A 24,885-nucleotide genomic window follows, 5' to 3' on the forward strand; every position below is an offset into this window, starting at 1 on the left:
AGTACAGAGGGTGCGCGAAATGCGCTTATACAGCGTACGAGGACGAATGATATGGTTACAGGCCTCTCAAGTGGTACATGCCTGAGTGGCAATCCTAACGCTAATAGCTGATATGCGTGTCGGTACGCCTACTTCCAGGCTTTCCTTGTGTGCACTCACAAATGCAACGCTTGTGACATGCCCCCATCACAGTCCTCCCCACCCAAAACCGTCCAAAACACAAAGCAAGAAAGCAAAGGGTATCATGCATGCGCCTTACGCCGTGGAGTCCTGTGAGGGTTGTATGTTTATCTCTCTCATGCTTGGTCGCGCTAAGGCGGCGCGTCATCGCAACGCCGTCGCAATGCTGATGTCCTCTAACAAAATGCTCAATCATGCAAAGGGGCGAAACGCATCGAGGGCTAGTTTTTGTACTTAATGCCGCCCGGTTGACAAGCCAGTCGGAAAAGCTGGGGAGGTGTGTGGCAAAAGCGCTGATTATCTGTCGGAAATGCAAGGGTCGAAACAAAGGATGTGTCGAGCATTATGGTAACATAGGGTACTGAAACAGGTCGAATAGGCCCCGGTGTTCGGGGATGGTGTGGTGCATGCTGAAAGTGGGGCGGTCTTCGCCCCATGACCGCTTCTGGGTCCGCCACGGCGGCTCGAAACAGTCTTGACCTCATGATGTCGAGGTCGGCTGACCCGGCTGCTGTTGGTAGTCCTGCAGAGGCACGAAGCGGTGCTGTGGTTCTGCTTGGGGCGTGCTGAATGATGGCAGTCGGTACTGGTATGGTTGCACCGAACCTGGCACCCCTGTTACAGGCAGGAACTGATTGTAATCCCATGATGCACGATTGGCTGCTGATAGATCGCCGTACTCTATTGCGGAAGGTTGCTGTTGCTGCCAGGATGGCGTTTGCCCTGGCGCGGAGACCGGGACGGCCAGACGCAGGTCCGGTTGCCCTGCTGACGGCCCGATGCCGAGGCCTGCTGACGCGTGCGGCGAGTATGAGTGCGGCGTGAGGGTGTGGGTTGCCGCATAAGCAGGGTTGTGCGATTGCGCAGGGCTTACGGTCAAGTGGGGAGAGGCACCAGGTCGCTGCTGCATTGGTGGCTCGAGATCTGCGCCTTTGGCGGTTGCATAGCTCGAGCTTGCTCCAGCGTGGAGTGGTCCAGAAGTAGAAGAGTAACTCGCAGACTGTAAGAAGTGTGATTAGTACCAGCCAATAACGGATTGGGTGCAGTGCATGCATGCTGCATGTGCGGGCGGGGTGACTTACATATTTACCAATGATTTTCTTCAGCGCGGTTGGTAGAATGCGCCAAGGAAACACTTTCACATCTTTCTCAATGTTGCGTGGCTTCGGACTCGGAAACCCCATGATCAGCTTGAAGAAGTCTTCGCTCTCTTGCTTAGCCTTCGAAACTGTTGAAGGCCGAAACCCTTCGAGATTGCGCCTGATGCGGTTCTTCTCCTCAACGGTGAAGCGAACAGCTACCAGCGACTCAAGTAGCTGAATCGTGTCGACGCTGGTAACGTAGCATTCATTCTTCTCGGCCCACCAGATGCAGCTAACACAGATGCTGTTGGGCTGCCGAGTCTCTGGTGTGACAGCTTTGAACGTGGCGCTTATAACGCTGCCAGACTGGCTGCGAGAGAACTCCACCAGACGGCGCTTCGCTTCGCGCTCGGCCTCCGTCCAGTTGTCCGACATTGTGTTGAGGTCGCCCTCGATCTTCAGGATCGCCTTTGCGTTGGCTGGGTACATAGCGTACGGATTGAATCCCGCACCGAGTCCGGGTGCAGGAGGTGATGACTGCAATGTCGATGTCCGGATCAATTGCGGGTTGTTTCCGGTGGCTGGTGAAGGCAGCAGATTCGAAGTCTTGCTGCTAGCCGACATCGTCGCGGCTGACGGACTCCGTGTTGCAGAGATCCCATGCTGATATGTCCACGACGGACTGCCGGCGGATTGCAATGACGGCGTCGTCTGTCCAACCGAAGAAGTGTAGAGCTGCTGGCCTGTAGGCAGCGCCGCAGTATAGGTTTGGGGAGGCTCTGCTACATACCGGCGAGGTTGGGTGTACGCTTCGGGTAAGCTTGGGCGTCTGAACGGCGACACCGGTGCGGCTCCGGCCAGTGGCGTACCATAAGGCTGCATTCTAGCAGCCGCAGAAAGCTGCGGCATGGACTGCTTCTTGGTTGGCGAACGACGTGGAGACGCTTCGGTCGAGAGCTTACGCTTCCTGACCGCAAGCTGTGGAGAGTCCATGGCATAGAAATTCGGTGGCTCAAGATAAACGAATTTGTCAAACTCGATCGATGGTGACTCCCAGGCGAGCAGACTGTCATCGAGGATTAGATGAAGCGGTACCGGCGATTGCGAGTTCGTCAACGACAATGGCGGAGCTTCCGCCGACAAGGCATACTGATACATCGAGCCTTGGTGAGATGTCTTGCTCAGCGTGCTCTCACATTTGTACTGTCCGAACATCAGGAATGCTCGTATCTGTGGAGATTCGAAGTCGTAAATCGACCGGAAGTAGACCGTCACCCTCGTGCTCTGATGTCCTCTGGTAGGTGAAACCGAGATTATCTCCGGCGATTGGCGAGGAGCCGGAAGATATGCAGCGGCAGGATGTTGTGCATACTGCTGAGCGTAGTAGGTGGGATCATGCGGGCCGGTATACTGCGGCGCAGGTGGTATCATCGACAGTGCATTTGACTGGGGCAAGCCGGTCGGTACCTGCGCCTGAGAACCTTGAGCGCCTACATATTGGGCCGGGTAGGTGGTCTGCTGTGCACTGAAGGTAGGGTAGTTGTGCCCGTGTTCGGATCGTGTGGCTGGCGAGTATTCTAGTCGTGACGCATACTGTCAGTCATCCGCCTGACTGACCAACTTTCACATGCGCACATAGACCTGGTCCAAGCCGCGTGTGCCGCGCACTCGTCCCATCAGGCATCAAGGCACATCTGAAGGGTCGCGCTTACCGTAGACATTGTAAGCTTGAGGCTTGTCGTATTCCGACATTGACAAGAGAAAGCTGCTGGGATCAGACTGGGCCAACGGCCCGGTTTCGCAAAACGCTTGACAACTCCCGACGGTCGATGTGGGTATGCCGCTATCTTCATGAACGCCAATAAAGTACTTGCTATCTTTGCGATGAGTCTGTATGCCTTAGTCAGCGGGGAGGATGCGCATCGCTTGTGGCTGAGTGAGCAGGCAGCATCACCCAAGGATGCAGGAGCGATGGGTGTCCGAGTCGTAGTAGCTGTTGGTGCGGATGGTGGAACGTACCTGGTGACGCATGCGTCCGCTGAAAGCCAGCGTTGCGAGTGACCGTGTCAGTCAAACAGTTGACAGACGACAGGTGCTGTCTGCTGCAACTTGTACGACCCAGATGTTAGGCACACGAACAGACTTAAACTGGTGCGATCAGATGCAGATGAGGCAGGGGCGAATGAACGCTTGATCCGTGCGTGCAAGCAACTATCCGTTCGAGACATGCACCTTTCGGAAGTGCCTCGCTTTCAGATGACAGTGATGGCGGACTCAGGCCCACGCAAACCGCTCTAGGCCGTAACTATCCGGAAAACAGCTCAAAGAGCATGCAATCGTTCGCAGGAGATTGCAGGATTGTCCCGATGGTTGTACCCAGGAGCTGGCGCGCCGCTACTGTACGTTTCCGACCCGGTTTGCAATCGCAATGTTAGCGCGACAGAGTCGAAGCCACGCTGGTATTACTGATTGAATGCAAAACTCGTCAGCACACACGCATCATGGAAACCCAGTCTAGATTGCCGGGGTTCATGCCATCGAAACATGGACTTACCACAACAACAAAGAAACCAGGTGGGGCAACCGGATTGTGTGGCGATGTCAGCTGCTGGATAGTCCAATATGTCTTGACAGTCTGCCCTGGCACAGCCGATGGAACTGTGGGTTGTCACAACAAAGTTGTTCTCGCCGGAGAAGCTGCGATAGATGTTCGCGCAGCTGGAGGGGTTCTGCCTGCAGAACTTGTGCCTCAAGTTGTTATTACAGTCGAAGAATGAGTGCCGAGTGTAGCCACACGACGACGACACAGAGAGAGTACTGGCGCGAGCTGGTCGATATTGCGAGGGTGACCTCACCCACGATAGGGCGTGTGTCAGCAATGCTGTGTGGTCTCGGGGTCCCCAGCCTGCTTCCCAGTCGAGGGTGAGTGTTGTTCCAGGTAGGCGGGTCTAGTCCTTTGGAACGATGATTGTTGTGTCCGACTCTGAATCAATGGCTTCAGAATGTCTCAGAAAATCTGGAGTAGCTTCCCATGAGTGAACAGTCAATATATCTTGCCAAACACTTGTCTTGCAATGAGTCGCACAGGAAGTCTGCGAAGAGTGTGGGGATGTTCAAGGATCAAGTATAAGGCAGGAAAGAGCGACGACCCAACGAAGGAGAGATGTTGACGATCTGTATCGACAACAGTCAAAGACGTTTGGAGCAGTTGGGATGGCAAGCCAGAGGGGCAGTCGGCCGTCCATGGGAAGCGAGCGTGCAAGCTCACTGGCTCGATGACGCCAGCCGACCTCTCGTAGTGAACGCCGCATTGCGTTGTGTGAAGCCCTAGACGGAGACTGCCCACACCCTGACAGGCCGGGCACTTGAGAAAGGCGTCCGGTAGCGGCAGGTACGCTCCTATATTTGGCTATATCCTTGCGTAGAATAGCGTCCACGAGAGAAGCTTAAAACTTTAACAAGACCTACTAAAGACGGCCTGCCGGAGAGCGATGAGCGATGCTCCGATAGAGCGACCGCGGAATCATGGGGGGAGCGGATGCCCCCTCAGCAGGGCAAACGCTGCAGGCCTAACCGGAAGCGCGATGCTGGGCGGCGACGTGCTCTGCCGTCGCCGCTGAAATTGTCAAGACGCAGCACAAGAGGGGAGCCGTCGACCAGCCATTGCAATGGCAAAGAGGATACACAAGAGGTTCCTGGACGGCTATCCCTTGCGGCTGCAGGCGCGCGACAAATCTGCACGTTGCTCAATTCTGCCGCAAATTCGAAAACCAGGCGCGAGATTTCGTGACGAGTTGACGGTTCCGCTAAGGGACCCCGCCTATAACACGAAGAAAGTAGGCAGATTGGTGGTAGTTGATGTTCCTACCTTCCCCCCGGCGACAGGGTCTGATTTGGGCAAATATCTATACTTAGAGCGGGCGGTGCTTGACGCCACGATGTCTCTAAGCATCTTCTTGGCGCTATGGCGGGGTACGAAAGGAGAAGCGACTTTACTGCTTCCAGCCATGATAACGACTGTATGGGCAACAGATTCCACATTCGGTGCATTTCCGTGCCTTGGAAGCGACTTCGGATGCAGGTACCATCTACACAGTGGTAGATCGTCAGGCACGAGCTCGCCTTGTCATGCTTCTCGGCTGTTGTTGGTCAACCGCTTTGCATGCTTGACCTGGCCTTGTCCAGACGACAGGTGCTCATGCTCATTGTTCAGCTGGGCGAAGGAAGCGAGGTGACAGCATGCTCGCCACTCTTCGTGAAAGTCACAGCAGGAGGGGTACAGGCTTGCACCTCGCAAGTGTCACCGGCGACCATTGCGAATTCCCATGCCGTATGCGGCAATCTCCGCTGTCACTCGACCGTTACGCCCCCGTATATGGCGCGATTCAGACTCACGAGTCTGCCGCCACGCCAACGGCGGCGGTAGTACAATTGCCGAATGCGCTTGTACGAGCCGCACTTTGGACTCTAGTAACGGCAGTCGAGATTGCGACCTGACGATGCTATTTTGATACATACTTATTACAACGTCACCTAACCACCTTCTTATAGTCGCAACGGACGCCAGCCGCCCTCCCAACTGGCGCCAAGATGACTGCTACCAGAACACCTGAACATGCAAGAAGCAGGTCTGACGGCTAAATCACTTCCACTCATCGTGGCTTCCTCATGCTTTCTTCCATATTCTGCATTTTCTGCTCGACGAGGACCACCGCCCTTACCATTCCGGCCAATGAAAAGCCCGCAAGTCCGGCCGCCCGTTGGTACAACACTTTGACCGGACCTACAAGTTCGTCGACACTCCTGAAACGGCGGTAGAAACTGCCAATCTCTTTCATGTCTCCGGATCCCATGACCTTGATCGTAGGTCTCGATCTTAGCAGAGTTTGAGACCGTCTCAGTCTGTCCGACACATCATCTGATTGAGCAGCAGAAACGGCGGCACGCTCGGTGGACGCCGCGTCGACACCGTGCGCTGGAAACATGCCAAAGAGCGTTCGCCGTAGCTCAATATCCTTACCAGCCTTTCTGGTCTCACGTATGTCTTCGCTAGCCAAGTTGTGTTCAAACCAGTCCAAGTAACCGTCCAGCTGCTGCTCGGATGCAGCGAGAATGTCGGCGTTACCGAACCCAACGGCAGTCTGAAAAGGCAAAGGCGGCTCGTCGTGGCGATCAGTTCGGTCGTCAAACGTCTGCAAATTTGCCCAGGCGGACCAGTCCATGGATATTGCAGATACGTTGGTGGCTGACGTACTATAGCGTGCAATCTCATCACAAGGGTACAGCAGCTTTGTCGCGGCAACCAACAGAGTCATCAGCCTAAGCTCGGGGAAGCGAAGCTCAACTCCTTTCGTGGCTGGAGGTACGTCCAGCCTGTAAGCGAAGTCGAGCTCGAGCGCACGGGCTAAGTTTGTCGTGGCAGCAAAGATCTCGATCGGTAATGAGAGGTCACGAACCCACCGATACAATATCAGCGGGTGGTTGATGGGCGGCATTGCCATGCCAAAGCTGTCGTCAAGCACCTTTAGCGTATCGACAACGTTCTGGTGCAATTTCTGCGCAGGTCCAACATGATGCGGCTCGAACTGGTCCTGATATGTTGGAGGAAGGCGCTCTCTCATGTCCAACGGAACCTCCTTGGCAGCACGGTAATACAACAGTTCTCCATGAGTAACCCATCCGTGGAGGTCAGCGACGGTGACGGGTTCACGCAGCAGTAGCGTGCCCACGTAGCAGAGGGCTAGTAGGTCTGATAGATTCGGCGTGCCTTTTGCTTTCTTTGCGCTCCGTCTGCGGCTGGCATGCGAGGACTCGGAAGCCGATGTATCTCCCTCTGACTGCGAGCTGAACACTTGCTGGGATTGGGTTTCTGTCTCCGATTCCGTGTCGTACAAGACCCGGTTCTGTAGCTTCTGCAGACGCAACGCCCAAAGGTCGCGTACAAGAGACTAGTGGTCGCCAATCGTCAATCGTGATAGACGTCGCGTGGAAGATGACTTTCGCATACCTCAAGCTCTTCCGGGAGATTCTGTATCTCGATCAGCCATCGTAGCTGTTTCCGCAGAACGAGCTGGAGACAAAGGAGGTAATGCTCGTATGCTCGCAGGCCACTGAAGCCAGATGCTATTCGCAGATAAGTCGAGTCGCCATTAATGGACGAGAAACGGCCTTCACTCACCTTGGGTCGTGGTAGACTCTGCGTCAGAGTCTTTCCGCCTTGCCTTTCTACCAGTGACAACGAACTCGCCAGTGTCTTCTGCAATCTGTGTACCGCGCTGGACATGCTGTTAGCGACTTTTCGATGGGAGTATAGGCAGGCGCAGGACTACCGAAGCCTGCTGATGCCCGCGATCACAATACGTGAAACCATCCTCCCCAACATGAAAGCGATGGGAGCCGCAATTCTCCTGGTCGCATGGTTCGGGTCGTCTGAAACGCGAAGACGACATGCCAGATGTTACAGAACGATGCTTGGGCACAAGAGTGCTCAGTGTAGCATCATGAGTCGCATTTGTTCTCAGAGGCTCGAAGCTTGATTGATCATTTTGTGGAAGTGAGTTATAGATGAGTCTGGAAAGGCATGGTACGCTACTGTTTCTGCTGATTTCTCATATGTGAGTCAAGTCCTTAAGCACCAAACCGGTGCACACGAGTGAACATGTGAGGTGGTGGTTATGATTCAGCAGCCGGAATCACGGAGCCCTACAACATGCGCCAAGCCACAAGGTACAGAAAGCGAATATGAAGGTAGAGTAACTGTGACAACGACTTGATTCGTTACATGAGCACCACATATTGTGACTAACATGCAGTGCGTACATACTGTTGACGAAGCTCGCAACAAGCGGATCAACAAGATGGACGCCAACCTAACCTTTTTGCGCGCTCAGGCCGTAGCCTACGCAAATGCACATCACGCTGTAAACCCACTCCTCTCCGTTCGTTTATCCATCTTGCTCGTGAGGTGCTGCCACCTCTTGGACGCGTGCTACACTCGAGGTCGCATCGCATGATGAAGCATAGTCGAAGTACGTCTAACCCTTCGGCGCCTCCTTGGCGTCGATGGCGGCTTCCTCACCCATGGCAGTGAGGACAATGACGTCTGTGGTGTCTCTGTTAGCTTGGGACCTGATAGGTTGGCTTGGTCAACTCACTGGTGTCCTTGCCATCCTCCGTGAACAACTTCTTAATCTTGCTTCCAACCTCATCGTCCGGGACCTTAACGTCATCCTTCGTCTCACCACCCTCAGTCATGAGCGAGAGGAATCCATCGTCGGTGATGTCAAGCTGCCACTCGTTAGCCAAGGACACACCAAACCGTGATGATGCTGCAACGCACAAGCTGGTATTCCTGACGCCTGACGTTCGGAACGTCCATGTTGTGGGTGGATGGAGAGAGATCTTCCAACTTCTTGCCGGTGAAGATGTCGATGGCGACCAAGTGGACCTTGGCGTGACCGTGCTTGCCGGTCTTGGAGGTGGACATGTCGACGATCTTGCACGGGCGGTTCTTGATCACGACGAAGCCGTTCTTGCGCAGGGCCGAGCACTGCATCGGGTAGGTCGTGGACGCGCCGGCGTCGGCCGACTCGAAGGTGAGCTCATGCTGTCATGATTATCAGCACGGTGGTCAAGATTGGTGGCTCATCGTGGCGCTGTAAGGCGACCAAGACTGCTCAATGGAAGCCGAGTGCATTCCATCGGCGGTGCGCGCGGTGGGAAGTGTGGGATGGCTCTGACATACCTGCGCATCGTTCTTTGCCTGCTCCGCGGCGTCCGCCATGATTGCTAGCAGATGAGTAGGTGAGCAGACTGTACGAGAAGGTAAAGGTGGTTAAGGAGGAAATGGATATGCAACCTGCAGCGAAGAAGGTGGTGGAGAAGATCGAAAATATTGACCCCACCAGCGATTGAAAGTGCAGTGATGGCGAAGCGGCAGTGACGGGGCGGGCCGGCATGTGGCGAATAGGCCAGTCGCGAACATCGACCGAGAACCTCAGGTCGACATTCACTGCAGTGGAAGATTATCAATTGCTCATGATGCTCCGACAATAGTCGCGAAGCGGCGGCGATGTGGTTGGACCGCTTCTCTGGTCAACCTAACCAGTCGCCAGCAACAGCAGCATCCCTTAACCGAACATCTTCTCCGGCTCCGCGGAGGGCTGTTCAACTCGGACCCAGCACATTACCCCGGCGGCCAGGCCTGAACCCTCGGTCGTCTTCGTTGTCGATTGCATCGTTTGGCGGGTCGTTAGAGAGCCTGCCGGCCGCAGCTAGATTATCAAATGGCAGCAGTCTCAAGCAAGAGCTTACGAATCCGCCGAATATCGACGTTGTAGATCCATTAGATGTACTACATGGCATTCTTGGCGCCGTTGACAGCGATGCTGCACAGACTGACAGTGCTGCCCTGGACGATGACCCTATAAGGCCTCGAGTGCTTACGGAAGATGTTGATTTTGGTGGGCGCAGCTTGCAGGAGTTCGCGAACTCCACGCTTGCTAGAACGAATGCCGAATCATATCCACCGGCTGCCGAATCACCCCTTGTGGAAGACTTTGAGCGCCAGAGAGACAAGTTCGAGGAATTGCACAAGTCAATTCTAGCTTGTGACGAAGTGTTAAAGTCCGTCGAGACGTACCTTACCAGCTTCCAAGCCGATCTGGCTGCCGTCTCGTCCGAGATCGAGCACTTGCAGGATCGATCGACCCAGCTGAACAACAAGCTAAATAACAGAAAAGCTGTTGAGAAGGTACTAGCTCCAGAGGTCGAGGCTTTCGCTGTTTCGCCGGTCATTGTGCGTAAGATTACAGAAGGCACGGTCGATGAAGCGTGGGTCAAGGCGCTGGAGGAGTTCGAAAAGCGTTCCAAACTGCTTGAAGCTAAGGTTAAGGAGGGTAGAGATATCAAAGCTGTCCAGGACATACGGCCATTTATCAACGATGTCTCCACCAAAGCTGTGGAGCGCATACGAGACTACGTAGTCGCTCAGATCAAAGCACTTCGCTCGCCGAACATCAACGCGCAAGTCATACAACAAATGCTGCGCTATCGCAATGTCTTCGGGTTCCTGTCCAGTCGGCAGCCGCAGCTGGCCGAGGAGATGGCGCAAGCTTACATCAACACCATGCGCTGGTACTACACCACCCACTTCTCCCGCTACAAGACCGCTCTCGACAAACTCAACATCTACGCAATAGATCAAACCTGCACCATCGCAGCCGACCCGGCCGCAAAACGAGCAGCCAAGGCCGAAATGAGCTTCGACCCCTTCTCCATCGGCCGACGAGGCGACCTCCTCCGCGCCACCACCCACGAAGGCGCCCTGCCCTCCTTCGCCGCCGAAGACGACAAATCCATCCGACCGCTCGAAATCCCCTTCCGCGCCTTCAACCTCGCCCTCATCGACAACGCCACAGCCGAATACGGCTTCCTCACCGAGTTCTTCACCCAACACTCCTTCCAAACCACCAACCGCAAGTTCACCGACGTCTTCGCCCCGACGTTCCAAATGGGCCAGGAGCTCACAAAGCGGTTGATCGAATCCACGCTCGATGGGTTGGGAGTCCTGCTCTGCGTGCGTCTGACACAACATTTCGCGTTCGAATTGCAACGTCGCAAAGTACCCGCCATGGAAGGGTATGTGAATGCGACGAATATGCTCCTCTGGCCCCGCTTCCAGCAAATCATCGACGCGCATTGCGATAGCATACGCAAACTCACTGCCTCTCTACCCGGTAAACCCGCCGGCTCGGCACTCAACCTCACATCATCCCCATCCTCGGCGCAGACAACGGCGCCACACCCGCTCACGCAGCGGTTCGCGAACCTCGTGCACGGGATCTTGTGTCTGAGTAGTGAGGCTGGAGACGACGAGCCGGTGTCGCATAGCCTGAGGAGGTTGGGGGCGGAGTTTGAGGTGTTCTTGGTGAAGATGAGTAAAGGGATTGCCGCGGAGGCGAGGAAGAGGGAGAGGTTTTTGTATAATAATTACTCGTTGGTTTGTACGATTGTTGCGGAGACGGAAGGGAAGTTGGCTGAGGAGGTGAGGGGCCATTTCGAGGGGTTGAGGGATGGGTAGCTAAACTAAGAGAATATTATATATGTAGAATCTCTAACTAAGTAATACTTTGTTATCGACTACTAGACTACCCGACGAGTACCAACTCTATTCATAACAACGGAATCACCTAGCTTCTATTATATGAGTACGACGGCACGTAACACCTAGTTAGACTTAACATTCAATTATTGACTTCTAGTGGACTATAGTCCTCTCAAGACAATCTAGCCACTACCGCAACTTATTCGCTCGGTAACTTCATCTTCCGAGTAGAAGCGCTATCGGCTCGTTTCCGAGGTGTAGCCTTTTGGCCAAAGGTGCGACCCACACCCCTCGGCTTGAAGAGTCTGAGCTTAGACCCAGGGTTTGGACATTGTGCAACAGCACAGTTGCTATACCCACAGCCCGTGCTGGCCGGGGTCAGACAGGCGGAACCGTTGGGACAGTCCAGGGAAGTATTGCAGCTTGCACCACACGTTGCTCCATTGGCACCAATGTTGTCACAATATCCATCTCCATCGATAGTGTCGTAGCAGACGCAAGTGTTCCCATTGCAGTCGTAGATATGGTTGTTGGGACTGTTGCAAGGTGATGGCTGATCACAAACGCCGTTATCACATTGGTAGCCGGCGGGACATCGATTGCCACAACTTCCACAGTTGCCTCTGTCGTTGGAGAAATTGACGCAGACATTGTTGCAAACACTCGGGTTACTTGCGGGACAGGCGCTCGAGGTAGTGACTGTGGACGTGGTGGTGCTTGTCGCTGTTTCGAAAGTAGTGGTAAAGACTGTCGGAGTTGTGGTCGTGATGCTGGTGGGCGTAGTAGTTGTAGCAGACACAGGTGTGCTAATGGAAGTGGTATGGGGTGTGGAGGTCTATTGAGACTTAGTCGACAAGGCAAAATGGCGGAACACCGTTAACTTACCAAGGTGTTGGTGATAGGAGTCTCGATACAAGGAGCATAGGGTGCTGACGAAAGCACTGCCTAGGCTGACAACACTTGACCATGCCTGGCATTGAGGGTTACACGTAGAAGTCGATGTGGTCGATGGGCTAGCTGTAGTGCTGGTCTTCTTGGTGGTTGAGGAAGTGGTCGAGGAAGCGGAGGAGGACTTGGGGGCTCTTGCATTCAGGATCTTTTTTGGGGCGCCAGCCTTTCGTTGTTGTAGCGTAGAGACATACCAAACCCCTGTTTGCGCGTTGAAGTGCTGGAAAGGCCAGGGTGCTGATGCAACTTTCCTAGGTGACAATGCGGAAGAGCATCTGGGCGTGTCCAGTCCGCCACCACGCCATGTAGTGTGCTTGAATTGGCGCCTATTGATATGAAGCTGGCTGAAAGGGAAATCCTCGTGCGCATCTAGACTGGGCCTCAGTGGTGGCTGCAAGGGTTCTGGCAAGTCCGGGATTCGGTACAGAGATACCGCAGTGCGGTGCAAGGTTGGCGTTCTCACATTCGCGCGGGATGGTCTACGTATCAATGCCGTCGCCTCGCCCTCGTGGTGTGTCGCGTGTACGATGGCTAGGATGTCACTCCGGATCTCTCTTATATGGTCCGGATGCAGATCTGCCCTGTTCTGCGAGGTCAAGCGGACAGTCACCGACCGCCTCGTCGCGAAGACAGCCAGGCCTGTATGTGGCGAGCTGAAAGGTCTTAAGGGATTCGTGATACCCGGCACGTCAGTCACTTTTGGTTGGTCGCAAACAGTCTGGCCCAAACTTCGGCTCTTCCACATCCGCTCGCTTCGGTACAGTGGTCCATGTTGAGGCGGCCGCCCCCAGTCGAGATCGGCAGGTTAGTCGACGGGTATATTAGGAAGGACGTCAAGCCGACCAGGGGGCCGGGGGGGCGCCTCAGAATGAACCACTGTACTGTTCACTCTGCTTATTGACTACAATGAGCTGCTTCTTGCTTGGTCGTCGAAATGGTCGAAGGGGCAAGGTGTTGGAGGCGAGAAGCGCGAATCACCTCGAGAGGCGTTTGTCGCTTATTATGAAATACTACTAGGAGTTAGAAACCGAGAAGCAGAAAGGGTTAGGCAGAGTAACCGCGAAAACCGGAAAGCGAAACGCCTGCTGATTTGGTACCGGGAGATGGAAGCCGGCTTCTTGGAATTTGTTTGGCTTCTTCATTTCTAACATATTAGGAAGTAAAAATACGAAATATACTAGTTTATCTTAGTAACTTCTAGCTATCCTCTTTCTAGTAGGTTATGATAACATATAATTACTTGTCAATAGCTAACTCGGCACATCTTTGAAGCCGCTGTCTGCACGCTCAAGTCTAACCCATCACTTGCACAAATAACTCTACGCGCCCGCTCACAATATCAACCAAGAGCGCTCAACGATACGCCTTCGTCTCCCTCTCACACCACTCCCAAAACCTCCCCGCCCTCTCCCCATTCCCCTCAATATCGCTTCTCAACCCCACGAACCTCCCCCACGGACCTACATACCGTCCCCAATTCTCCCTTGCGCCAGCCTCCTCGCTCCACCCCGCAAACAGCTCCGTATACCCCCCCAAACGGGGCGGGTAGCACAGTTTCGCCGTGAACCACGCCTCGAGCCCCCTTTGATGCCGTTGCAATTCGCTGAGGAGGTTGCCCGGGTTCCAGGCGTTGGAGGCGATGTTGGAGGCGTTGCCGATGCGGGATTGGTATTCGCGGGAGAGGAAGACGTTGGCGGCTTTGGATTGGGCGTAGTCTGTGAAACGGTCGTGGAAGATTTTTACGCCGCCCGAGTTTGCTTCGAAGGTCACGCCGCCGGTTGGTGCGCCCATTGTGGCGAGGGAGGCGGCCCAAGTCACGCGCACGGAGCCGGGTGGGGATGTGGCGGCGGTTTTTTGGAGGATTGGGGTTAGGAGGGTGGTGAAGAGGTAGGGGCCTAGACAGTTTGTCCCCATTTGCAGTTCGTGGGATTGGGCGGTGAGGGAGCCGAGGGGTGGGGTCATGACGCCGGCGTTGTTGGTCAGGACGTCCAGGCGTTGTTCTCGACGGAGGAAGTCGTCGACCGAGGGTTTGATGGTGGTGAGGTCGGCGAGGTCTAGTTTCAAGAACTCCACACGGCCGTCGGAAGATGGATGGGCTTTCTGGATGTCGGCGATGGCCGCGTCCGCTTTGTCTTTACTGCGGCCGGCGAGGTAGACGGTGCCGTTCTTCTGGTAGAGCATGGAGCTTAGTTCTTTGCCGACGCCGGTGTAGCCGCCGGTTACGATGAAGACGCGGCCGGCTTGGGAGGGGAGGTCGTTTTCGGTGAAGGTGGGTGCGGGGATGAAGAAGCATTGGCGAATGGCGTCCCAGTAGATTGACATCGTGATGATATGACTTGTTGGAGGGTAGTGTCACGATTTCGGAATGGAGTTGGGATGCTGTTGTATGCTTGATAGAATGGCTCTTGTGTGGCAAATCAAGTACGTCTTCGCGGGTTCGTGACGGACTCGCACTGTTTTTCGTCAGTCGGCACGAAAACGGATGCTGGTCCCTATGGCCGTATCGCTACCACATTCTTCCGAGCAGGCAGCAGGTAGTGCGTATCAGTAATGCCATGTAACATGAAGCTTCGAATGCGGCCGCTTATATCCGCTCGCTTTCGCTCCGAGTAAATTGTGAGAGCATCCGTGTCCTTGCCTGCCTCTTATCTTAAACATTAATACATGCAAGGTACGACAAGACGTCCTCATACTCCCCCTCGGTTAATCTAGAGTCAACCCTGATTAGTCAACAGTATTCGGCACGCTGACTTGAAGGTAGGGCAAGCTATGCACTCGTCCTCCATCATCTTCCACCCCTCCTCCATAGACAACACGAGCGGACGCCACTAACGCACGCTTCTTCACCCGTACCCGACATGCCCCGCAATCGGCTTCAATCTGCGTACGAGGCTTGGCGGACCTCGATCTCAAAGTGATGGCATTGTTGGGTGGCGAGAGCAATCAATATCTATCGATTGGGGGAGCAGGATTCGCTCCAATGCAGCACCATAGCCATCCCATCTGTAACCAAATCTAAATCCACTCTTCATCAAATATCGAACAACCTCAAATCAAACAAATGACGCTCGTTCCAATGGCGCGGATCGTGCCCGCATGCACGCTTCGCCGAAGAAACTCCACCAGCGGGCCACTGCTCAGACACGCTAGTAGGATGCTGCTTCGACACCTACGCGCTTTTGCTTCCTCATGAATTCCCCATTCCACACATTGGGCCTTCATTTCGTGACCCTCGTCCGTCACCTCGTTCATTCATACCTTTTCCTTAACCTATCTCTTCATGTCAGAGATGTGCTTGAGCATTGTTACCGGTACTAATTGAGTACACGTTCGTGAACATACGCGCCGAGTCACTTAGCATACTTACAGCACGTGTATGAACCATCTACGTGCCATTGCAGAGACTGCAACGCGTCCTTGTACGATAGCAGAGTAGCGGACGCGATGGCCGAGTTACCAGCACCTTCGGGCATTGGTCTATCATCCGGCCAAACAGCCAGACAACCACCACGTCGACCCTCCCTCCTCCCCGCCTTCGAACCCTTCTCCTCCTCCCCACCCACCGGCCTCCCCCGAGCAACCACCAAACGGAAACTCGACGACCTCCTTTCCGATCACGGCAAAACCTACTACCCAACCCCAATCCCGACCTCCTCAACCGGCATCCTCGCCTCCTCCTCGCCCTCACACACCCACGCCCACAACACGCGTCCCTCTGCACCTCCCGGCCTGCACCGCAGCGTCTCCCACCTCTCCGAACGCGCTCCTTTAACCGACGTACCCACCCTCCACCTCCCGTCCACCGGCGAACCGGTACTGATGGGCCGCTCGAGTAATTCTTCCGACTACCAGTTCCCTGCCAACCGCCATATCTCACGCGTACACGTGCGGGCCTCATACCATGGCCCGGATGCCGAGTTTCCGCTTGGGAAGGTGGAGGTCGAGTGTTTGGGCTGGAACGGAGCTAAAGTTCATTGTCGCGGAGAGGTGGTGGAGTTGGTGAAGGGGGGGTGTTTCGTTTCGGATCAGCCGGCGGCGCAGATTTTGGTGGACGTGCAGGAGACAAGGGTGTTGCTGGCGTGGCCTAAGGAGGCGTCGCTGGCACGCGAGGTGGGGGCGGTCGGAGAGAGGTCGCCGTGGGCGGTGGAGTCGCCGACGAAGAGGCGGACGGTTTCGGCGCCGCTGTTCGCGTCCAGCCCGCCTGTTATGCTAGGGTCGAGACCGAGGTCGCCGGTCTCCCCTTCGCCTGCGGCCGGGTTGTTGGATCATACGTTCACGTCCACGTTTCGGGATGAGGGCGATGAGGTGCCGGTGCAGGTGTATGAGGACCATAGCTCTGATGATGAAGAGGTCCCGCTCGAGCCGACGCCGGTGCTAGAGTCCATCGATGAAGAGATTCAGCAGGCCAAATCGATCGACGCTTCACTGAAGCTATCGCACTCGACCGAGTCCGAAGACTTCTCCGAGCACGACGAAGAAAACGATCCCATCGTGCACTCCTTCGGTCCATTTGGCGACAACATTCTCGGTCGATTTCAATCGTTCCAGTCACGCTCGCCGGAGCAGGTACGGAGGAAGCCATTGAGCTCATCACTCGATTCTCCCGTCCGTACCACCACCACCACCACCACAACCACCACCACAACCACCACCACAACCACCACCGCCTCATCAAGAATCAACCTCAGCCCCATCAAGAACCACGTCATCAACCAACTCGCCTACTCACGCATCCACTCCTTACCTCTCTCAACTATCCACAGTAACCTCCCCGCCGAACTCCGCGGCGCTGTGGTCAGCAAGCCGTCGGACACGTCGGGTACCGAGAACCGGCATGCCCAAAGCCAGACCCTCGCCAGCTCCGAGCTCAAAACCATCCTAGACGAAATCTCGTGCGTAGGCGAGATCCGTCGCGAGGGAAAGGATGCGGCAGGGAAGCTGCTGGAGAGTGAGTTTTACTATGTGCCGGAGAAGGACGGGGATGTGATGAGGCGGGAGGCGGTGGGGTCGCGGTTGGGGAAGACGGGGTTGAGGGCTGCTAGGATGGTGCATAAGGTGAGCTTTAACCCTTCTCTTGTTGGCGTGTGTTATGGGGTGTGATTTGTGATTGTGGTCGTTGGCTGTACTTGTGCTAATGTGTGGGTGTGTGTGTGCAGCAATACTACTGGAAGCGGCCGCGGGCATGAGCGTGCCGTCGCCATGGCCAGGTCATCGTGGCAGCCGGTCATATGGCGTGGTTCTCAATGCGCCGCTTCGCTCATAATACTGTCTTGGGATTGATTCTGGCATTGCGCGTCGCTGCGCATGGCTCACGGCAGGATGCTGAGGGGTATGATGTGCTCGCATGCATAGCGTATTATGGTGTTGTTACCCCGTTTGCACTAGAAGGGTGCGGGTGGGCAGGCTGGGCGACGGGCATTGAGGGCATGTTGAAGCTACTACGGCGTGCGCGCACTGTGTCGCGCAGATATCGCATTGCTCGAGCGAATGCTGGAGGATGGGGCACTGAGTATTGCGTAGATGGAGAGATTGACGGCAGTGAAAGTGAGTGAGTAGAGTAGAAGAGAGAAGAGTACGTCAAAGTGGTCGACCCTTTCTTTGCAACCCGTCAGTCGGATGTTGCCGAGGGCGTATGAGCTTCGTGGGGGCGGTGCCTCCCGTTTCCGCTCTCGCTTTGTTACATGCCTGCCGTGTATGCCTTGGTGAGGCCGCTCTGTTCAGGCACAATGATGAACGGCTCGTTGCATGCTGCACCTCTCTGCAGCCAGCCGCTAGCAGCATGTCCGAAACAGCGAACCCTAGCCGTAGATATACAAGCACCGCAGTAGGGATGTGTAGGGGCAGGACGCTAGCGTACAGTTACAGTACAGTACAGTACACACTCATGAAACCCCTACCTATACCCATACACGTTGATCCCCATACTATCGCCTCCTCAAATACCAATTGAAAGCCAACCCCACCGTCTCCCCCGCAAACGGCGTGGGCACCTCCGCCAACCCCGGTCTGGCAACGGGATGTCGTAAATACACCGCCGAACACACATTCTGGTTCACCTCGAGATACCGTGGGATGAACGCGAAGGCACTCATCCATTCGCGTGGCTTCCAGGGCGTGGCGTAAGGGCGTGTGACGTCGAGGGGGTTGGCGCGCGCGCGCTCGAGGGCGGCGTGCAGGAGTTCGGCGTCCTTGCGGGCGGTGTAGGCGTCTTCTTTTTCGCTTTCTGGTGACGCTTGAGCGTTTGAGGCGGAGGCGGAGGCAGTGATGGCGGCTTGTTGTTCGGAGGTGGGTAGTGTGGAGAGGGTGTCGGAGGGGATTTTGGTCATGATTTCTGCTAGTGCCGTTTCCAGGCTTTCGATTGTGGTGTCTGCTGATCCTGATTCTGATCCTGCTGCTGCTGCTGCTTCGGTTTCGGGCCGGTACTTGGACATCGTCTTTCGTACTGACTGTGCGAACGCGCGGAGTTCCTGCTGTCGCTTGCCGGAGAGCTGGCGCTTGGCATCTTCTAGTATGCGTTTGGCGCGAGTCATGAGATTCTTCATCGCCTTCCGCGCATCCTGTTCCTCTTCCGGTTTCGTCGCCAAGGCTTCCCTCTCCTCATCCGACTCCAGATTCGCCATACCGACATCGCTCTCCTCCCCTTCCCTTCCCTCCTCCATCCCCCTCTCTTCAGCCGCCTTCGCCGCCCTACTCCTCTCCCTCTCCTCCCTCAAGTCTTGCTCACTAACCGCACTACCCCTCTTCCTCTTCCGCGCCCCTGTAGCAAACATCACCCTTTCGGGATCCACACTAAACATATCCCCCGGATTCAGCGCATACCCGGGATAAACCATCCTCTTCCCGTTCACCTTCACCGCGCCGTGCACGACGAACTGCCGCGCTTGCTTGACACTGCTCGCGAACAACGCCCGCCAGATCGCGGTATCTAGTCTCCGTTCCAGCGGCCAAAAAGTCATGTGCATGTATGGCGTTTTCGGGGGTGTTACCCTGGCTCCGACTTCACCCTCCTCATCTTCCCGCCCCTGTACTTCTGCGCCCGCACCTCTACCACCAGCCATCTCACTCCCATCATGGCGGGCCAGGTATCGATGGTCCATAGACACTACACTAGGTAATCGACGGTCGAACATGCGGGTCCATTGGCCTTCGCGTACGTAAGGATTGTGGTAGGCGCGGGTCATGGATTTGGCGAGCCATTTCTGTTGGAAGAAAGTCTTGTTCGCCGCTGGAGGAAGTGTGAGGCGGGAGAGGTTGTAGAGCGTTTCTTTCGACCAGTCTTGGCGGACTCTCTGTGGGGATACGTTAGCGTTGAACTATGCAGGAAGGTAAACAGCGGGTAGTAGTATCATACAGGCTTCTTTAGACCATGAAAGCGTCTAGGCATTGTGTCCGTGAGTGATAGAATGGGCAGTTCAATGCTCACGTGCTTCCATGTTTAACGCATGCATATCGAACCTCGAAGGTTTGGCCGCGGAGATGATGGCCTTGGTGAGGCATTCATGCATTGCCAGCCCCGCTGGATTTCTGAGAATTCACTTTCACTCATTGTCCATTGACTCGATAGCCATTGACTCACTCTGCTACTGCCTTGCCGCAATATTCTTCCTCCAATAACAACAGCAACATGGCGGAAGCAGCGCAGGATGAAGTCAAGGCGGCGGATGTGCCCGAGCAAGAAGTGACGAATGCGACTGAACCAGACAGTGGGACGGAAGAAGCTCAAGCTGACGAGGTCATGAAGCAAGACGGCGCCAATGGCGAACCCGCAGCCGACGACAACGACAATAACACTACCAACGGCGAAAATGACCATGGCCTCCCTCAACCCGAAGCTCAAGATGACGCCGCCAAGATCGAACCTGAAGACGATCGCCTAGCGCAAGAAGTCCAAGACGTCAGAGACGCCGGCGACGAGTCGCCCGACCGCAAGCGCAAGGAACACCCCGTCTCCGCCCACGACCGCTACGCACCCAAGCGCAGCCGCGGTGACAACGGTGACCGCCACTCTTCCAACAAGTCGAAGAATAGAGCCCGCTTCGAAGACCAACCCGAGTCCGACGACGCCGACGAGATTCGCCGCCAAGTCGAGTTCTACTTCTCCGACTCCAACTTACCCATCGATGCTTACCTCTTGTCCGAAACGGGCGGGCACCGCAACAAACCCGTCAGTTTGAAGATGATCCACAGTTTCAAGCGCATGCGGCATTTCCAGCCTTTCTCTGCTGTAAGGGATGCCGTCAAAACTTCCAGTTTCCTAAACCTAGATGACAACGATGAGATTACCCGCAAAGTGCCCCTCAGCGACAAGTTCACGGATAACGCGCAGGAGAATCGGAATCTGCAGCACAGTACCAGCATGGGCCGGAGTATCTACGCCAAGGGTTTCGGGGACGAGAATGAGAAGACGCACCTCGATATCGAAGCGTTCTTCGCTCCATACGGACCCATCAATGCCGTACGTCTGCGTCGTCACGACGACGGCGAGTTCAAGGGGAGTGTTTTTGTCGAGTTTGCGGACGAGGAGACGCAGCGCCAGTTCCTGGAACTTGATCCGAAGCCGCAGTTTCTGGAGGGCGAGGGGAAGGAGTTGGAGGTGATGAGTAAGCAGGAGTATGTGGATATGAAGCATGAGGGGATCCTGGAAGGGACGGTTAAGCCGAGGGGGGTGGGTGAGAGGAATCACAACCGGGGACGTGGTGAGAGAAAGGGTGCGGGTGACAAAGGGGACAATGATGATTGGCGGAGTAGGCGGGATCGCGATAATGAGCGGGATGGTGACCGTGAGCGGAGGGATGGCGGGAGAGGTGGCCGTGGGCGTGGGCGTGGTGGAAGAGGTGGTGGGCGGGGTAGAGGTGGACGTGGTGGGAGAGGTGGACGCGATTACCGTGATCGCGATCGTGATTCGCGCGATCATCGCGACAACCGGGACCGCAAGCGCCGCCGCGATGACGATGATGGCGAGGGTGAGCGTGATGATGCGCCACCGACTCGTGCGCAGGCGGAAGCGGCCAAGGCGAATGGCGATGCTGCCGCTGGCGCAGAGGACGTGAAGAAAGAAGACGCCGCTGCTCCGTCCAAGAAGCGCGCCCGTGAGAATGGTGATGATGCTGGTGCTGACACAACCGAAACCAAGAAGATTAAGGAGGACGGGGTTGCGGTTTAGGATGCCGCTGCCACTGGACCTTCCTCAAGCACGGGTAATGTCGATGGCAACGGTGACGCGGCTCATGTGCCGCTCCGTCATGCTGCGGAATCTGATAAGCTCGATCAGCTGAGGGTTCAGCGTGCGATGAAGCGCGAGAGTACCGAAGTGCGCGATGATGGGAGAGTTGAGAGGAAGGTCAAGTTTGAGGTCAAGATTAAGCCTGAAGAAGCCGTTGAGCCCGTTGAGGGCGGCGACGTGAGGGATATGGGAGGAGCTGGAGTCGAAATCGGAGTTGGGAACGGAAATGGTGGTCAGATTGAGGGAACTGAAAGCGCGGTCAAAGATGAAGCTGCTGGCGGTCACAGTGTGTTGAAGGCCAAGCGAGAGTCTCAGGCTTGAGAAGGCCGGGTTCAGCCATCACTACGAGACCCGATCTGCTGGCGTTTGGCATTCTGCAAACGTGCTGTGCGTTTGCTGGTGTGGACCGGTTGAGTCGCTGACGCTTGCGGAGCGTCTCTGGGACCGCAACGGTGCCGTGGCGTGGAGCAGTATGTGCTTAACGGGCTTCGAGCATTATTCAGCATAGTAGTTGGGACAAACAGTAGTCACTTTGTATCATCTACTTGACCGAGACCGCTACAATCGGCCATGCCAAGACTACCGTCTGCTTCGCAGCACACTCACTGTGACCACCCCGGCAAGTGCGCTGTTGTTCTGCCTGCCTTCATCCATGCTGCTTTGCTCCGGCGTGACATCAAACAAATTTTGACTATCGTCGTGTTCCTGCCCCGTGTCTTCATTTCTACATCGGGCCGGAGCTCGTTAGCTCTTGGACTGTTCCCAGTGCCATACTTGTGGCCGGAAGGTGTAAGAACTCAACGGTGCGTGGATTGCTTCATGGCCATCGATCATTGCCAGTAACTCTCCTATCCGTCTCCAAGCGCCGTGACCACCACCGCCGCCGCAACCGCCATCGTCGCCACGAACGGCTCGGTCCTCAGATCTCTACGCCCTTCTGCGCGTGCAGGTTTGTTCGCGATGCTCGAACGATCTCTCTACGCGTCCTTACTGCGGGACTGGTGAAGCCGGCTCGATTGTGGTCGGCGGGCACTGGCATTCTGACCTTTGAGACGACTGGGTTACACCATACCGAGTCTCATGGCGTACACGTTCTTCGGCGGAGTGGTACGGGAGTACCCACTGGGTCAAGCAGTCCGGCCTTCATCGTGTGACATGAAGACGCAAACGGCTATCCATGGTCGTAAATGCTAGAATTCTCCACTCATTGCTCAGTCGAGAAAGGCGTCGACGTTCCAACTCCATTACCCACCCACCGGCCGTCTAAGCTTCGGCGGCGCCTTCTTCAAAGCAAATTCACTCGTCCCATTCTGACTTACAGAACCTTCACTCCCGCTGAACGCACCAGTCCCGTTCATCCCATTCCATTGCTGCACCATGCCGTTCACGCCGTGGCTGAAGTTGCGCCGGGAACCGTTAGTAGTAATGGTGTTTGCAGCTTTACTCCGACTCCCTTCCGTGGCACGGCGCTTGCCGAGTACAGTCGATGTATTGTTGGCGGTGGGATTTGGTGCTGGTTGGCGCTGGAGTTTGCGAGGGCCGGAGGTTACGCTTGAGGTTTGACTTGCCATGCCGTTGGTTTGCGATGCTGCGTGAGTGTGTCCGTTCGTCAATGTAGCTTGGGTAAGGGCAGATTTCGGTTTCGCTGGCGTATGCTTGCGCTCGGTCACTGAAGGCAGCTCGTGTCGCGCTTGTGCCTTGCTGGCTGGAGTTTGCAGCGTGCCGTTAAACATGGGTGTCTTCAGCTGAACATGATTCAGCTTTGCCGGCGTCCTTTTCTGGGCAGTATTTTGAGCGGGCGGATGCGGTCGCTGCCCCGATGACGGTTTGTCGGGCGTGGGTGTCGACGGCGGTTCCTCGAAGTTCAGCTTGCGCGGCGTTTTGCGATCCGCCGAAAGCTCTGCAGGCAGTTGTTTTCCCGATGAACCTTCAACCTGTAAGCATCCGTTACCATACCAGCACCATTCGCTTGTCATTAAATTCTTACCTGTGCCGTTTACCAATGGTTTCGTCTTGTTCTTGTCCTTGCCGCAGAAAGAGCCGTCTTTGTGGTCATGGTAGTCGCAATCGTCACCCTCAGTTGGGTCCTCGAACAGCATCCCACCAGACATGAAGCGGATCGCATTGACCATCTCGACGGCAAAGTCGGGGTTGTTTTCGAAGCATCTGCGGTACGAGTCGGCATCCTTCTCGGTCTCCGGGTCCATGATCTGTCTTGCTGCAATCTTCGTCATGAGCTGTCTGAAAGGGCTACCTCTTGGTAAGGCGCGGTATATCTCGTCTATCTCGTCCGCGTCCGGTACAAGCTGCGCCGCATTCAAGTTTAGTCTGTATTGATCCATTGCCAAGTTCTTGAGGGGTATCATGTCGAACTTGTCGCAAAGCATATATAACTTGTGACATGCAACCGCATAGTCGTACTTTTGCTCTTCTGTCAAGAGCGACGCATCCTCCAGCTGTCCCTGGTATAACCATTTCACCAACAACTCAAATCCTCGCGGGTCGTCATCCGGCAGCTCGAGCGTGTCATCGCTGCCATCACGCTTTTCATGCTTTGGCACCTCGTGACCCTCGAACTCCGTCTCGAAATAGCTTGAATGATGGCAAAGTAGATTGCGATGCAAGCTCCAGTGCTTGCGCTCCTTCCCAACGTAGATGTCGACGGTCGGACCCGAAAGCAACCTTTTGTGCAACTGCTTAGCCTCGTCCACACCGTAGCATTCAGCGCGCTTGTCCACCATAAGTGCGACCGACTTGGCGTGCCTAGGAAATGCGCCATCCGTAGTGAAAAAGAGATGGTAAAGATTAGACGTACTCGGCGAAGCTTTTCGCGCTCGTTGCAGCATTTACCTGCCCACGCTCACGGCGCATTGGATCGCCCAAAACCACCGGCCCGTGATTCGCGTAGGCCCAGTCTTGGAAGAAGACGGGGGGTGCTGTGGGCGCTTTGCGACGGAAGTGAGGCAACGGGTTGTAATGTTCGAATGTCTGTTGCCAGCTGGGAGCGGACGAGTCGTTCATGTCGGGTCGGGGAGGATGTGAAATATGTACATGCAAGTGAAGCAAGGGGCAGGGCTCAGCATAATGGAATGCGACGAGGAGATGGGGATGATGCGCGAGCAATGCGCAACCACTTGGGGGTGGACGATGCAGGAACCGGGATAGATTCCTGCTCTGAAACGCGACTGGGTCCGCCTCGGTCCCTGCCACGATGCTTAAGCTGCGGGTGGTGGAGTGGTTGATCCGGCGCCTCCCGACCCGGTGATTAAAATGTGACAGGTGCGTTCGATGCTGAACTCGTGCCTATTCACGGGCTCTATTGCGCAGCTATATAGCCTCGAAGTCGT

At 55.5% G+C, this 24,885-nt stretch overlaps 10 protein-coding genes across 10 annotated transcripts; 3 read left to right on the top strand and 7 right to left on the bottom strand.

The window, feature by feature from the left end:
• Window positions 1–12: 12 nt before the first annotated feature.
• Window positions 13–2,693, bottom strand: BAUCODRAFT_108761 (uncharacterized protein; the record flags this gene model as incomplete). Its single annotated transcript, XM_007678509.1, has 2 exons — window positions 13–1,180; window positions 1,271–2,693. 2 exons carry the CDS (start codon window positions 2,691–2,693, stop codon window positions 402–404), a joined length of 2,202 nt encoding a protein of 733 aa, XP_007676699.1. The 3' UTR covers window positions 13–401.
• Window positions 2,694–5,743: 3,050 nt separating this feature from the next.
• Window positions 5,744–7,613, bottom strand: BAUCODRAFT_34214 (uncharacterized protein). Its single transcript, XM_007677996.1, has 3 exons — window positions 7,441–7,613; window positions 7,270–7,290; window positions 5,744–7,210 (listed from the first exon to the last, which is right to left on the bottom strand). Exons 1-3 carry the CDS (start codon window positions 7,543–7,545, stop codon window positions 5,915–5,917), a joined length of 1,422 nt encoding a protein of 473 aa, XP_007676186.1. The 5' UTR covers window positions 7,546–7,613; the 3' UTR covers window positions 5,744–5,914.
• A 392-nt stretch (window positions 7,614–8,005) lies between these two features.
• On the bottom strand, window positions 8,006–9,077 carry BAUCODRAFT_34219 (uncharacterized protein). Its single transcript, XM_007677997.1, is given in 4 exon segments — window positions 8,006–8,364; window positions 8,417–8,549; window positions 8,602–8,871; window positions 8,890–9,077. 3 exon segments carry the CDS (start codon window positions 8,815–8,817, stop codon window positions 8,297–8,299), a joined length of 417 nt encoding a protein of 138 aa, XP_007676187.1. The 5' UTR covers window positions 8,818–8,871; window positions 8,890–9,077; the 3' UTR covers window positions 8,006–8,296.
• Window positions 9,078–9,260: 183 nt separating this feature from the next.
• Window positions 9,261–11,649, top strand: BAUCODRAFT_34222 (uncharacterized protein). Its single transcript, XM_007677998.1, has one exon. The coding sequence runs from the start codon at window positions 9,334–9,336 to the stop codon at window positions 11,341–11,343; it is 2,010 nt and encodes a 669-aa protein (XP_007676188.1). The 5' UTR covers window positions 9,261–9,333; the 3' UTR covers window positions 11,344–11,649.
• Window positions 11,650–11,859: 210 nt separating this feature from the next.
• On the bottom strand, window positions 11,860–13,159 carry BAUCODRAFT_139578 (uncharacterized protein). The gene is made up of 2 exons (XM_007678510.1): window positions 12,253–13,159; window positions 11,860–12,202 (listed from the first exon to the last, which is right to left on the bottom strand). The coding sequence occupies exons 1-2, from the start codon at window positions 13,058–13,060 to the stop codon at window positions 12,174–12,176; spliced, it is 837 nt and encodes a 278-aa protein (XP_007676700.1). The 5' UTR covers window positions 13,061–13,159; the 3' UTR covers window positions 11,860–12,173.
• Window positions 13,160–13,495: 336 nt separating this feature from the next.
• Window positions 13,496–15,111, bottom strand: BAUCODRAFT_34224 (uncharacterized protein). The gene has a single exon (XM_007677999.1). The coding sequence runs from the start codon at window positions 14,635–14,637 to the stop codon at window positions 13,669–13,671; it is 969 nt and encodes a 322-aa protein (XP_007676189.1). The 5' UTR covers window positions 14,638–15,111; the 3' UTR covers window positions 13,496–13,668.
• A 409-nt stretch (window positions 15,112–15,520) lies between these two features.
• BAUCODRAFT_34226 (uncharacterized protein) lies at window positions 15,521–17,551 on the top strand. The gene is made up of 2 exons (XM_007678000.1): window positions 15,521–17,370; window positions 17,472–17,551. Exons 1-2 carry the CDS (start codon window positions 15,760–15,762, stop codon window positions 17,499–17,501), a joined length of 1,641 nt encoding a protein of 546 aa, XP_007676190.1. The 5' UTR covers window positions 15,521–15,759; the 3' UTR covers window positions 17,502–17,551.
• A 688-nt stretch (window positions 17,552–18,239) lies between these two features.
• On the bottom strand, window positions 18,240–19,699 carry BAUCODRAFT_148375 (uncharacterized protein; the record flags this gene model as incomplete). Its single annotated transcript, XM_007678511.1, has 2 exons — window positions 18,240–19,604; window positions 19,667–19,699. 2 exons carry the CDS (start codon window positions 19,697–19,699, stop codon window positions 18,240–18,242), a joined length of 1,398 nt encoding a protein of 465 aa, XP_007676701.1.
• A 167-nt stretch (window positions 19,700–19,866) lies between these two features.
• Window positions 19,867–21,478, top strand: BAUCODRAFT_108781 (uncharacterized protein; the record flags this gene model as incomplete). The annotated part of the gene is made up of 2 exons (XM_007678512.1): window positions 19,867–21,008; window positions 21,120–21,478. Exons 1-2 carry the CDS (start codon window positions 19,940–19,942, stop codon window positions 21,476–21,478), a joined length of 1,428 nt encoding a protein of 475 aa, XP_007676702.1. The 5' UTR covers window positions 19,867–19,939.
• A 1,895-nt stretch (window positions 21,479–23,373) lies between these two features.
• Window positions 23,374–24,830, bottom strand: BAUCODRAFT_34231 (uncharacterized protein). The gene is made up of 3 exons (XM_007678001.1): window positions 24,354–24,830; window positions 23,526–24,220; window positions 23,374–23,472 (listed from the first exon to the last, which is right to left on the bottom strand). The coding sequence occupies exons 1-3, from the start codon at window positions 24,557–24,559 to the stop codon at window positions 23,468–23,470; spliced, it is 906 nt and encodes a 301-aa protein (XP_007676191.1). The 5' UTR covers window positions 24,560–24,830; the 3' UTR covers window positions 23,374–23,467.
• Between the last annotated feature and the right edge of the window lie 55 nt (window positions 24,831–24,885).

Source organism: Baudoinia panamericana (genome assembly GCF_000338955.1).
Source record: "Baudoinia panamericana UAMH 10762 unplaced genomic scaffold BAUCOscaffold_6, whole genome shotgun sequence".
NCBI lineage: Eukaryota > Fungi > Ascomycota > Dothideomycetes > Mycosphaerellales > Teratosphaeriaceae > Baudoinia > Baudoinia panamericana.